The sequence below is a fragment of the Psammomys obesus genome, unplaced genomic scaffold, assembly GCF_907164565.1.
Source record: "Psammomys obesus unplaced genomic scaffold, mPsaObe1.curated_primary_1811, whole genome shotgun sequence".
NCBI lineage: Eukaryota > Metazoa > Chordata > Mammalia > Rodentia > Muridae > Psammomys > Psammomys obesus.
In genome coordinates, this window is record NW_026596130.1 from 824,850 (window position 1) to 836,188 (window position 11,339).

At 57.4% G+C, this 11,339-nt stretch overlaps 1 protein-coding gene across 1 annotated transcript; it reads right to left on the bottom strand.

Moving 5' to 3' along the window:
- Positions 1-1,458: 1,458 nt before the first annotated feature.
- Lta (lymphotoxin alpha) lies at positions 1,459-2,264 on the bottom strand. The gene is made up of 3 exons (XM_055591880.1): positions 2,169-2,264; positions 2,019-2,097; positions 1,459-1,865 (listed from the first exon to the last, which is right to left on the bottom strand). Exons 1-3 carry the CDS (start codon positions 2,262-2,264, stop codon positions 1,459-1,461), a joined length of 582 nt encoding a protein of 193 aa, XP_055447855.1.
- Between the last annotated feature and the right edge of the window lie 9,075 nt (positions 2,265-11,339).

The following is an 11,339-nucleotide window of genomic DNA, read 5'->3' on the forward strand; positions in this document are numbered from 1 at the left end:
GATCTCATGTGGAGGAAGCGGTGGCGCCCTGCACCTCTGTCTCGGTTTCTTCTCTGCTGTGGGGGCAGAGGTTTGGAAAGTTGGGGACGCCCGGCATCAAGGAATCTCCTCCCCGGCCCCACCGGGATTCTGTGGCAATCTTGGGCCAATCAGTAGTGTGTGTGTGTGTGTGTGTGTGTGGTAGGGCCCAGGAAACTGAAACCCATTTCCTCTTTGCCCTCCAGTGTTAATAATTGTTTCTTTGCAGAGATACTATGTCTGTGTCAATTTCCCTTTGATTTCTAAACGGGACTTCCCTGGGCTAGAACTTGGCATTGGGGGTGCTTCGGAAAGCTGGGTGCATGGGGGGGCACTGGGGAGGGAAGGCCCCTGTCTGGGTGCTTGGAGGAAGTGGCTGAGCAGAGAGTGGCCTGCGAGGAGGAGTGAGCCTGGCCTTGGGGAGGCTGGTGGGAGTACCAGGGACGAGCCTGGGGCAGCCCCAGCGGGAATGAACTCAGCCCTGGGAATTCACGGACCCCACGAGGCCGGCCTTCTCCTTTCATTCTGACCACGAGCTGGGGCTGCCGCTTTCAGTCTCGGCCTCCAAGGAATGTTTTCGCAAAGCCCCTGCTGTGCAGCCTCGAGGTGCTGCCTCCTCCCTTGGACACCCCTGTTCCACGCCCCCAGCATCCCTGCCAACTCCTCCGGCTTCATGCCGTCCACCGTTACCGGCTCCCTGGACTTCTCCCACGCTCTGGTGTGGGCTCTCCTCCCCGAGCCCTCATTCCTCCCCTCTCCACACACCTGGCGTAGCCCCAGGAGCCAGGAGCCGCGGGCTCCGGGCTCCTTCGGATCTCCTGCTCTGCCCACAGCCCCTGACCCCCGCAGACCTCCCTCCTTAGACCCCGGCAGCCTTCTCCCCCAGCCCAGACACAGGCGAGCAGACGCGATTTCAGAGAAAGGAGGTTTATTGGGTTTCACTGAGTGCACAGGCGCCTTGAGGATGCCTAGCCAAGCGGTGGCCCTTGGGGCCCTTCGCTTCCTCCCGTAACCCTCGGCCATTCACACCTACTTCTCTGTCCCTCCATCTGGCAGAGGAGTCCTGCCCTGATGCTGCCTCAGGCCACGTGTCTGGGGCCTAGCTGTCACCTGCGGCCCCTCCCCTCCTTCTAGTCTCCATAAATAAATAACTTAGCCGTTCTCTTCATAAATAGTCTCCCTGCCCCGGCTCCGGCCCTCCCCACGCCTGTCCGTCCTCCGCATCCAGGTCTCTGGCCCACACAGACCCACGCAGACCCCGTCCACAGCTGGGAGGCCTGGGGTCCTCGGCTGAGCATCTGGAGCCCCGGGGAAGCTGCGGTTCCCCGGGAGGGCCTCGGGCGCCCTGGCGCCAGCTCCCGGGAGTGGGGTGGGGAAGGCTTGAGACGGTGGGGGTGGGCAGGGGAGGCGGTGTGCCCCTCCAGACGGGCAGGGCGGACCCTACAGGGCGAAGGCCCCGAAGAACACGCTGCTGGGGCTGAAGTGCAGGCGGGCGGCGCCGTCGGTGCGCGTGGAGAGCCGGTCGCCCCTGCTGAGCAGGAACACGGCGCCCTGGTAGAGCGAGCGCACCCAGGGCCCCCGCAGTCCCGGGGGCACCGACTTCTGCGCGCTGAGGAGCGGCACGTGCGAGGGGTACTGCGACGAGAGCAGCCGCACCTCGTGGGCCAGGTAGACGGGCGCGGCCCGGGGCGGGCGGCCGGCTCCCCGGAAGAGCACCTGCGAGTACACGAAGTACAGGCCGCCCGCGGGCACCAGCAGCGAGTTGTTGCTCAGGGAGAAGCCGTGGCGCAGGAAGGCGCGGTCCGTGGTCGCCCTCCAGAGCAGGGAGCTCTGCTGGCCGGGGTAGCCTGGGAAGGAAGGAAGGTCAGAGGGCGAGGTCAGAGGTCAGAGGTCACCGTCCCCCGGGAGGCCGCGGCGGGGCCGCTGGGAGGCGGCGGCGGGACCCGGGGCCCTGGGCAGGCAGAAGAGCCGGGGCTGGACCTCTGGGGGCACAAGTTTACCAACAAGGTGAGCCGCGGGCTTCAGGAGGGCCGGCTGCTTGTGAGGAGGGCGGCGAGCCGTCCCCGCCGAGGAGAGCCCCTGGGGGAGGACAGAGTTGGGAGGCGTCCGGCCGCCCAGGCCTCCCCGGCGCCCACCCTCCGCTGCCTCACCTGCGTGGCTAGAGGCAGGGCCAGCAGCAGCCCCAGGAGGAGGGCCGCGGGCGCGCCGAGCACCCTCGAGAGGTGGAGTCGCCCCAGCGCCGGCATGGAGAGAACCTGCAGACGGCGGGCGCTGTGCGCGGCGGGGGCGGGGCGCACGCGAGGTGGGCGCACAGGGAGGGAAGGCCAGAGCCCCGGAGGGGAGAGAACCGCAGGAGAACCGGGCGGAGGATGACAGGGCCAGAGAGAGGAGGACAGATGACCGAGTTAGACAGCGCGGGAACAGACCAAACTCAAAGCCACGGGGCCCAGACCCGTGAGCCCGGGGACCCGGGCAGGTGGCACGGAAGGGCAGGCCCGGGAGGACTCACCTGCTGTGCGGGGTCCCGGGCGCCTCGCTGGGTCCCTTTATAGAGGAAGCGGCGGCGAGGCAGGCGGCGGGCGGGTTCTGGGTCGGGGCTGGGGCCTGGGGAAGCCCCCAGGGCTCGGAGATGCTCCGTTTCAGCCGAAGGCAGGAAAGGCTGAGGCCGAGGAGAGAACCGCAGGCCCGGGGCTCAGACAGCTGAGTTCTGGGAAAGGGAGCGGGGTCAGGCGACTGTGGGCTGCAGGGACTCTCGGGGAGCAGGCCCAGGCCTCGGCCTTCCCGGGAAGGGCCCAGTGATTCGTGGAGGTGGAGGGGCGCCGCTGGGCCGTGACTGGAAGCCGGGTTCCCTGAAGAGCAGGGTTCATGCCACCTCCGCACCCTTGACTGCTCACATCTGGAGGGCTCGCTAGCCACAGGCCTAGCCGCACCTTTTTTTTGGGGGGAGGGTTTGAACCCAGGGTCTCATGCATGCTAGACAGGCCTTCCACCCCTTCAGGTACATTTCCTCTCTTGTCTTTGGGGGTTCAAGTCACACTTGTTCCTGTATCTGTATTTTCTGGTCAACTGCCAGTTTCATGTCAAGGAGCTCCATTACAGAACACCCCACCCCTCCCCTGCCCCGTCTGGGCACCCTGGTGTGACAAGCTTAACTGCACCCCGTTATGCGCTAGAGAAGCAGTCCTCAACCTGTGGGTCGCGGCCCCCCTTGACAAACCTCTGTCTTCAACAACATTTACACAATGATTTGTAACAGCAGCAAAATCACAGTTATGAAGCTTCAACGAAAATAATTTCGTGGCTGGGGTCACCGCAACATGAGGAACCGTATTAAAGGGTTGAAGTGTGGGAAGGTTGGGAACCTGTCTGGAGTGTCCAGGTCTGGAAGATGGTTTGGGGGTTTCCCTCAGAACCCCGCTGCAGCCGTCTCTAAGGTCTCAGCCCATCCCTGAAGGGATTCCCCGCACATCAGACTTCTAATCCCCGAACACACACCCCAGCCTTCCTGTACTCTGCACCAGCGGCCTGGGGTGCAGCTCAGGTGTCCTGCTCGCCAGGCGTGTGTGAGCCCCGGGTCCCAACCCCACAGCTCAGCAGCCACATTGGTTGTTTCTTTCTTAAGACAAAACTTTAAAATATTTACTTATTTTGAGGGCTGGAGAAATGCCTTAGCCGTTCTGAGCGCTGGTTGTCCGTCCGGAGGACCTGCGTTAGCTCTTGGCACCCACATGCATCCGGAGGACCAGTGTTACCTCTTGGCACCCACAACTGTCCAGAGGACAGGCGTTAGTCCCTGGCACACACATCTGTCCGGAGGACCAGTGTTAGCTGTCAGCGCCCACATGTTGACTTTTCACACTGGAACCTCCAGTTCTGGGGGATGTCACGCCTCCTGCTGGCCTTTGCAGGCACCACACTCAAGCGGTGCTAAGACATACGAGCAGGCCAAATCCGACGCACACAACAGAACGCTGAACATACATTTATTTTATGTGTGTGCGGGAGTGCATAAGTGCCACTGTTACACGTGGAGGCCCATGCCCCAGTCCTGCCGGCTTGCTCTCTCCGCCCGCAGGGTCTGCGGAGTGAGCTCAGGTCATTAGGTGAAGGCAGCAAACACTCACCCACTGAGATATCTTGCTGGCCCGTCCTGCTGTCTTTCTTAAAAAGATTTATTATTGAGGACTCCCCCACACAGATATACATGTGTGCGAAACACCAATGCACAGAAAAATGAAAATAACTGAAAAACAGATTTATTATTATTATATCATCATCACCAAACTATTTTTCAAATTTTGTTCTTTAGTTATTTTATTATTACAATATAGATGCACATACACACACATACATTTATACGTGTACATGTAAGAGACAGGATCTCACTACGTAGACTCACCAGGCTGGCCTTGAACTCGCAGAAATGACGAGCCTCTCCCTCCCAAGTGCTGCGGTTAAAGGTGTGTGCCATCACTCGTCCATCCAGATATCTATACAAGCCAGGATCACCTGTGCAGAGGATGGCCCCAGTGTCCGCCCCTCCCCCATCAGTTGACAACCCCCAGGGACATTCCTGCAGCCAGACCTGGGTAATCCCCCAACTCCTGTTCCAGGTGACTGTAGACTGTGTTAACAGTTAAAGTCAGCGGGGACGCTGGTGACGGCCGTTGCGTTTGTTTCTAGTTCTTGTCTGAAAAACACTTGAGTAGAAAACTCGTGTGCATAAGCCAGTTTTCACCCAGCTTGCAAGTTACAGCTTTCAAATAGCAGAGTTTATGAAAATCATCTTTTGGTTGTGTTTTATAAGAGTGCTGTGGACGACAGCCACGGCTGTCCTCTTCAGTCTTGCAGAGGGCTGCAGCGGCTGCTGGCAGTCAGGCTGGCCACTGGCCACAGTGCTGACCTGCTCCGATTCGCACTGTGCTCTGACTGGCGCCCTTCCTCCCGGGTATGGGGTAGGGCCCTGTGGGACGAGGCCTGTGACTTAGGGCCAGACATCTTCCTTACGACCAGTTCTTACACAGGAAGGTGGGGGAGGGGCAGCGCTTCTAGGTCACGGAAAAAGGATTCTAGTCTCCATGATCCGTGTTGGTAAAGAGGAATTCAAGTTTCGGTGGCTTGCCCTGGGGGAAGATGCGGGCAGGACAGAAGGCTGGAGAGGCAGAGACTGTTCTCACATCTCAGCCGTTGCTCATTCCGAAGTTCCCCGAGCTCAGGCTCCATCCTTTGGGGGCATGTGCCGTGAGCCCCGTGGTTCCCACACAGTCTCTCCTGCGTCCAATACAAACTCTTACCGTACACCAGGCACAAGGAACTGGGGAGACACATGGATCCCTGACTTCAGGGGTTCAGAGGCATGTGCTTAAGTTTCACGACCCTGGCAAGGCAGCCCAGGAAGTTCCTGGAACCTGGGTATTCATTACGGAGGTAAGCAAGGGTGGGGACCGTTGTGCCCATGAGAGAACCCTCATGGGCTGACCTGTGCATCTGCGCACAGCTGGAATAAGCAAAGAAAGACTTGTGGGCGAGAGAGAACACGCCCTGCAGGTTTATTTTTGTTTTTGTTTCCAGATCAGGGTCTTTCTGTGTAGCCCTGGCTGTCCTGGAACTCACTTTGTATAGACCAGGCTGGCCTCGAACTCACCTGCAGGGTTTAAAACCAAGGAAAGAAGTTTAAATTTCATTCTAAGGAGATAGAGAGCCACCCACCGACAAATTTAATCAAGAGAGAGACACTCTTGTCATGTTATAAAGTGGAGTCTAGAAGCAACATGAGGAATGGAGGAAGGTCGTGGGGTCATTCCGGAGGCCAGTGGTCACGGCAACAGCCCAGCGCGAAGATGACAGGAGCCTGCATCTGTGTAAGGCGACCCTCAGGAGAAAGTGCTTCAGGGCAGAGCCCAGATGTGGGTGACTGCCCAGGTGTGACGAGGAAGGAAACGCAGACAGGCCTCTTTCAGGGCTTGGGGATGTGGTTCAGCTGGTACAATGCCTGCCTCGCAGAAAGCCCTGGGTTCTACCCCTCCCATAGCTGGCTGTGGGGATGCATGCCTGTGACCCCAATATTTGGGAAGCGAAGGCAGAGGGTCAGGTGTTCAAGGTCATCTTTAGCTATATGATTACACGAGACACTTTGTTGAACAAACAGACAGACAAATTTGGTCCCTGTAATTTCTTATCTCTATCTTGTCTTTTTGTTCTTTTGACCTTTGGAAGTGCTAGCAAAGGGACCCACAGCCCTGAGCATGCTGGATAATTTAGTTTTCACATCGTTAGTGTCAACTTTGGCTCCTTTCTGTGTTCCCCTTTCCCTGGGAATCTTTGTGCTCCCTCTTGTTTCTGCCTCTTAAGTGGTAGTAGCTGATGGACTGAGACCCTGGCTAAGCCGTATTAAAATAGAAAGTGGTATTGCAATTAAGAGGCGGTGAGAGGGGGGATTAGATTTCCGTCAGAGAAGAAGGCTGGGACCTGGAGGGACGATGCAAAGAGGAAGGCGAGGAGAATGAGGCGATGTGAGAGACAGAGGAAGGGCAAGAATCTGCGAAGCTGTGTCACGGGAGCTGGCAGGGCGCTGAAGGATGTGTCTTGCCAGGGGCCAATTTTGGTTTCAATCTCAGTTTTCGAGGTTGTGTGAAATTCGGTTTCTCTCTTGGGGAGGCCAACAGCTGTTTGGGACTTTCCCGGGTGGGAGGGCCGATGACTGGGAGTCTTGGGCAGAGTGCAGGCCCTCACAGGAGAGGCCTCGGGAATATCCGGGGCCTCTAAGCCAGGCTCAGGCGGCAGTGGCCACAGACCAGTGTTTCTGGTTTTGGCCCCAAATTTCATCCAAGTTTAACCCTAACCCGAATCACAGTGTGAACTCAGCCTCAAATGTAACCACCCATCCCCGCTCTCTCCCCTCCACTGAATTAACTCTTCACTCTCAGCCAGCTCTCTAGCTTCTCTTGCTTCAAAACTGTTCACATTTACTTATTTTGTGGGTGTGTGTGTGTGTGGGGGGCTCCAGTGCCTGCGTGAAGGTCAGTTCAGTTTTCTCTCTACCTGGTGGGGTGCAGGAGGAGTTTCAGGTCGTCACTGCCCGGTGTCGGGGCGTGCACCTTTAATCCCAGAGGCAGGTGGATCTCTGGGAGTTAGAAGCCTGCTCTACACAGCAAGCTCAGACTAGACGAGGCTACATAGTAAGACCTATCTCAGGTTTCCCCCCCCCCTTTTTCTTCAAGACAGGGTTTCTTTGTGTAGTTCTGGCTGTCCTGGACCTTGAGCTGTTCTTGAACTCAGAGATCCACCTGCCTCTGCCTCCCACGTGCTGGGACTAAGTGACTGTCCACCAACTCCTGGCTGAAAAAAATGTTTTTCCTAAATTCAGGCACCTTTTCTTGCCGGTGCATCTTTCCAGCCCTCTTCCTGGTTTATTGTTTTTGGGGGACGGGGGACTTGAGCCAGTGCCATGTAGCCAAGCTTGGCCTTGAACTTGCTGTGTAACTGAGTCGGCTCTGAGCTCCCAGTCCTGCCTTCAGCTCTCAGAGGCTGGGACTGTAGACATAAACTCCTCATCCGGCTTCCTGTCAATTAAAAAACACCCCTGTGCCTCCCACGTGTGCCTGGAGCTGTGGGCAGCTCAGGGCTGCTGCTACCCCCTTTGGTTGAGACAGGCTCCCTGCCTCGTGACTGTGCACACCAGGCTAGCTGGCCGCAAGTGTCTGGGGATCCCCTCCACCCCACCTCCTACGTTACTGCAGGAGTGCCGGACTGGGAACCTGTACAGTCCACGTCCCCGTGCTGATGTGCTACCCACTGCACCATCCCAGCCCCCCAGCCCAGCATGTCAGCATGTCAGCTCAGCCATGTCAGCCATGTCAGCCCAGCATGTCACCTACCCCAGCCACCTAGCTCTTCTTGTTTACCACATATGATAGGTAGGCTTAACAATTTCATTTATACTCTCAATTTTTAATCTCTTATCCACCTGATGTTTTACCAAAACCAAAACAAAAAAACTTGCCAATCTCAATTTGAGGAAATGAAGTTTTCTGGGTTTTCCTCCGCAGCTGGGGACGAGGAGACAGGCTCACCGGGCTGCTGGCTGGCTGCTCAGAGGCTTCCCATCTCTGAGGCTTCCCCGCTCCCCACACCCCTTTCGCCCTTGACCCCCACGTCTTTCCTGTTAGCTGGTGACCATGGCCTCCCCTTGAGACCTCCTTCTTTGCCCTCATGTTCCTAAGGCTTCTTGGAAGCGCATCTCCCCCGGCTGAGCTTTCAGTCTGTTCTCCTTGACCTGCATCCTCCCTCTCCTTACATTTCCAGTGTCATTTTACGTATCTTCCCTTCGCTGAGCAAACACAATAACTTGCAGATTCCTCCCTGGAACCTTCCCGCTCTGCTCCGTGTGATGTTTCCGAATACGAGGCCCCTTGGCTAACAGAACTAGTAAGATCTTCCCGGCTCAGGAGAGAGGACTCCTGTCCTGTCCTCCCCCTGCGCCCCGTGCCCCGCGCCTCACCTCCCACCCACTCAACGTGAAACACCTTCTCCCTTCTAATAAAACAAAACTGTCTCTCTCAAAATGCGTGATCGCCTAGTTAGTGAACCTAGAGGGTCCTTCCAGGTCTCGCCTTTCTGTGAGCTCAAGCCAGGCTGCGCCATCCCACCTCGCTCCTACAGCTCTGGCTGCCCCCGCCGGCCCCTCCTCTTTGATGGAGTTTTGAGAGCTTTTCTGGGCCACTCCACCTTTTCCACTCAAAGGTTTACCTCTAGGAGAAAAAAAGACAAAAGACGCTCAAGCTCCGCTCCCGGGGAGGTGGCAGCCTGCTGTGACATAGCTCCCGGGATGCTGCCCTGAGCTTCAGCACGCTTCCGCTTCCACACATCTGCAGCTTGGCTCCTGTGGTTCTTGTCTCACTGGGCCCAGCTCTGTGACAGTGGCCTTCGTGTTTACTCATCCTGTGCCTTGTCTTTCCCCACAGCCATGGCCACCACCATCCACCCACCCCTCAGGCAGCTGAAACTGGGGCCGATCGATCTAAGACCTTCCCGCAGAAACCATTTGCCATACCCTCATGTCCCTGTAACATTTACAGAAGATCCCTTTTCCTGTGCTGCTGCTCTCTCTGTGGGTGTGTATACGCGGGAGCGGGACGTGTGTATGCTCGTGTGTGTGGGTGCACGTGTGTGTAGAAGCTGAGCCGTCCACTATCCCCCCCACTCCCCACCCAAGACACAAGGTCTCTCTGTGTAGCCCTGGCTGTCCTGGAACTCACTCTGTAGACCAGGCTGGCCTCCAACTAAGAGATCCTCCTGCCTCTGCCTCAGAGTGCTGGGATTAAAAGCCTATGCCACTGCTGCCTGGCTAGAAAATGTTTAATTACATTTTTATTTGTTGCGTGCAGGAGTGCCACGGGGCACATGTGGAGGCGGAGGACAACCTGTGGGGATCACTTCTCTTCTTCTTGGGTAGAACTGAGGTTTTCAGGCTTGGTCAACAGCACTCTCTCCTCGCCCAGTCCACCATCTTGTTTATTGCTGACACAGGCTCTCTTGCTGGGACCTGGGACTCTTTGGCTGCGAGGTTGCCTGGCCAGTGAGCTCCCGGGATCCTCCTGCCTGCCCACCTCCCTGGGGCAGAGACAACAGGTACTACAGCCTTTCATGTAGGTGTCGAGGACCACACTTGGGGCCTCAGGTTTGCAAGGCAGGCACTTCATGGACGGAACTGTCCCCACACCCGTCCCTGTCCCCTCGTGAGTGCCACCGCCTGTGCTGGACTGAAGCAGGAAGTCCGAGGGCTGGGGTCAGAGGTCAGCATTCATTTCACTACGTCTGGGCTCCGCAGGGCAGAGTTTTAAGGAGCGGGGTCCACACCCATGTCCTGGAGGGATGCTGACAATGTGGGGCTGAAGGCTGTGACCTCTGCCCCTCATTAGGGCCACAGTTCATGCTGTCACAGACGCGTTAGTAAGAGCACGACAAAGTACGGCTACCACAGGAGTCTTCAGGTCGAAGCCCCAGCTGGGTGTCAGTTTTCAGGGTTAGGCTTGACCCAGGAGGGCAGCTGTGTAGAGTTGTGACTGGCCAGGCCCACCCACTGTCAGGGCCTTTCTAAGACACTCCTTCCTCCCAAGACCTCTGCAGAGGTGTCTACGACCTAAGTCGGACAACTCAGTTCAAAGAACTTTTTTATGGACAGTTCTTACATGGAGAATTGGAGGGACAGAGAACCTGTTTGCTTTGGCCTGAGACAGGTTTCTGGCTGTCCTGGACTTCCTTTGTAGACCAGGCTGGCCTTGAACTGAGATCTGCCCGTCTGCCTCTGGGGCCAAAGGTGTGCACCACCACGCCTGGCTAAGTTTGTTAACTTTCATGGTTGGTGCTGCAAACCAACACCGTTTGGTGGGACCCAAACGGGTGAGAGTCACAGCACATGAGGGCCCCGGGGCACAGAGGAGGGCTGAGGCTGGAGCCTTGCTTCTGAGTCCCTTCAGTTCCAGGCCCTCAGCTGGCCACTGCACCCTCTCGAAGCCCCCAGCAGGATTACAGTGATGGGAAGGAGGAGGCTGACACAGGGAAGATTGGGCCTGGGCCTGCAGCACCCTCTCCTTCCTACTTCACACAGCTGCCCCGGGGTCAGCAGCACAGGACAAACCCCAGTCCTCTGACCCAGCCTTCCTTGCACAGGCCCTTCCCTAACTGTGCTTCTGTGCCTCAAGATGCTCAGCACACACCAGTTCACACCAGCTCACACCAGCTCACACTGTGTTCTGGCTCCTGAGCCTCAGCCTCCACAGTGCACTCGGGCACTTTTACCGTTCTTGCCCTCTGGGGAGCGTCCTGCCTGGATCCCGGGGGCCCTACTGTTGAGGCAGCTCTTCATGCTTCAGCCCCTGAAGGGCAAATGGGTATGTCTCCTGAGGCAGGGTTTGAACGCTTTGGTTCCATGATACTCAGCTGAGCTGTGTCAAAGAGAACCCAGACCCCTTTTCTAACTGATTGGGAACCCATCCCCACAGACATTCAGTCTATTTCCTAACCTTGTTTCTCAAACAGCCTCAAAGCACCCCACCTGAGACTGAACTCCTGGGCCCAGCTTGAGGGAAGGACCCCAATTTCCACAGCCTACTGCTCCACGGTAGGCTCCAAGTGAACTCTTGGGGATCCCCGAGTCCCCTCCCCACCCCCACCACGGTGGACAGGATGCCCGCTGCCTGGTACCAGGGGGTCAGAGGAAGCCGGGGCCTCTGGGGCTCAGTATTTTTATCAGCCTAGGAAATGAGCGATGCAGAAGCGGAAGCTGTGTGGTCAGAGAGAGTGAGCAGCCCGTGTCTCAG

Excerpts from the sequence above, each read along its gene's own strand:
- Lta (XM_055591880.1), bottom strand. The coding sequence starts at position 2,264 with ATGCCGGCGCTGGGGCGACTCCACCTCTCGAGGGTGCTCGGCGCGCCC. Across the intron at positions 2,098-2,168 it reads CCCTGCCTCTAGCCACGCAG|GGGCTCTCCTCGGCGGGGAC; the intron begins GTGAGGCAGCGG and ends GTCCTCCCCCAG. Across the intron at positions 1,866-2,018 it reads GCCCGCGGCTCACCTTGTTG|GCTACCCCGGCCAGCAGAGC; the intron begins GTAAACTTGTGC and ends CTTCCTTCCCAG.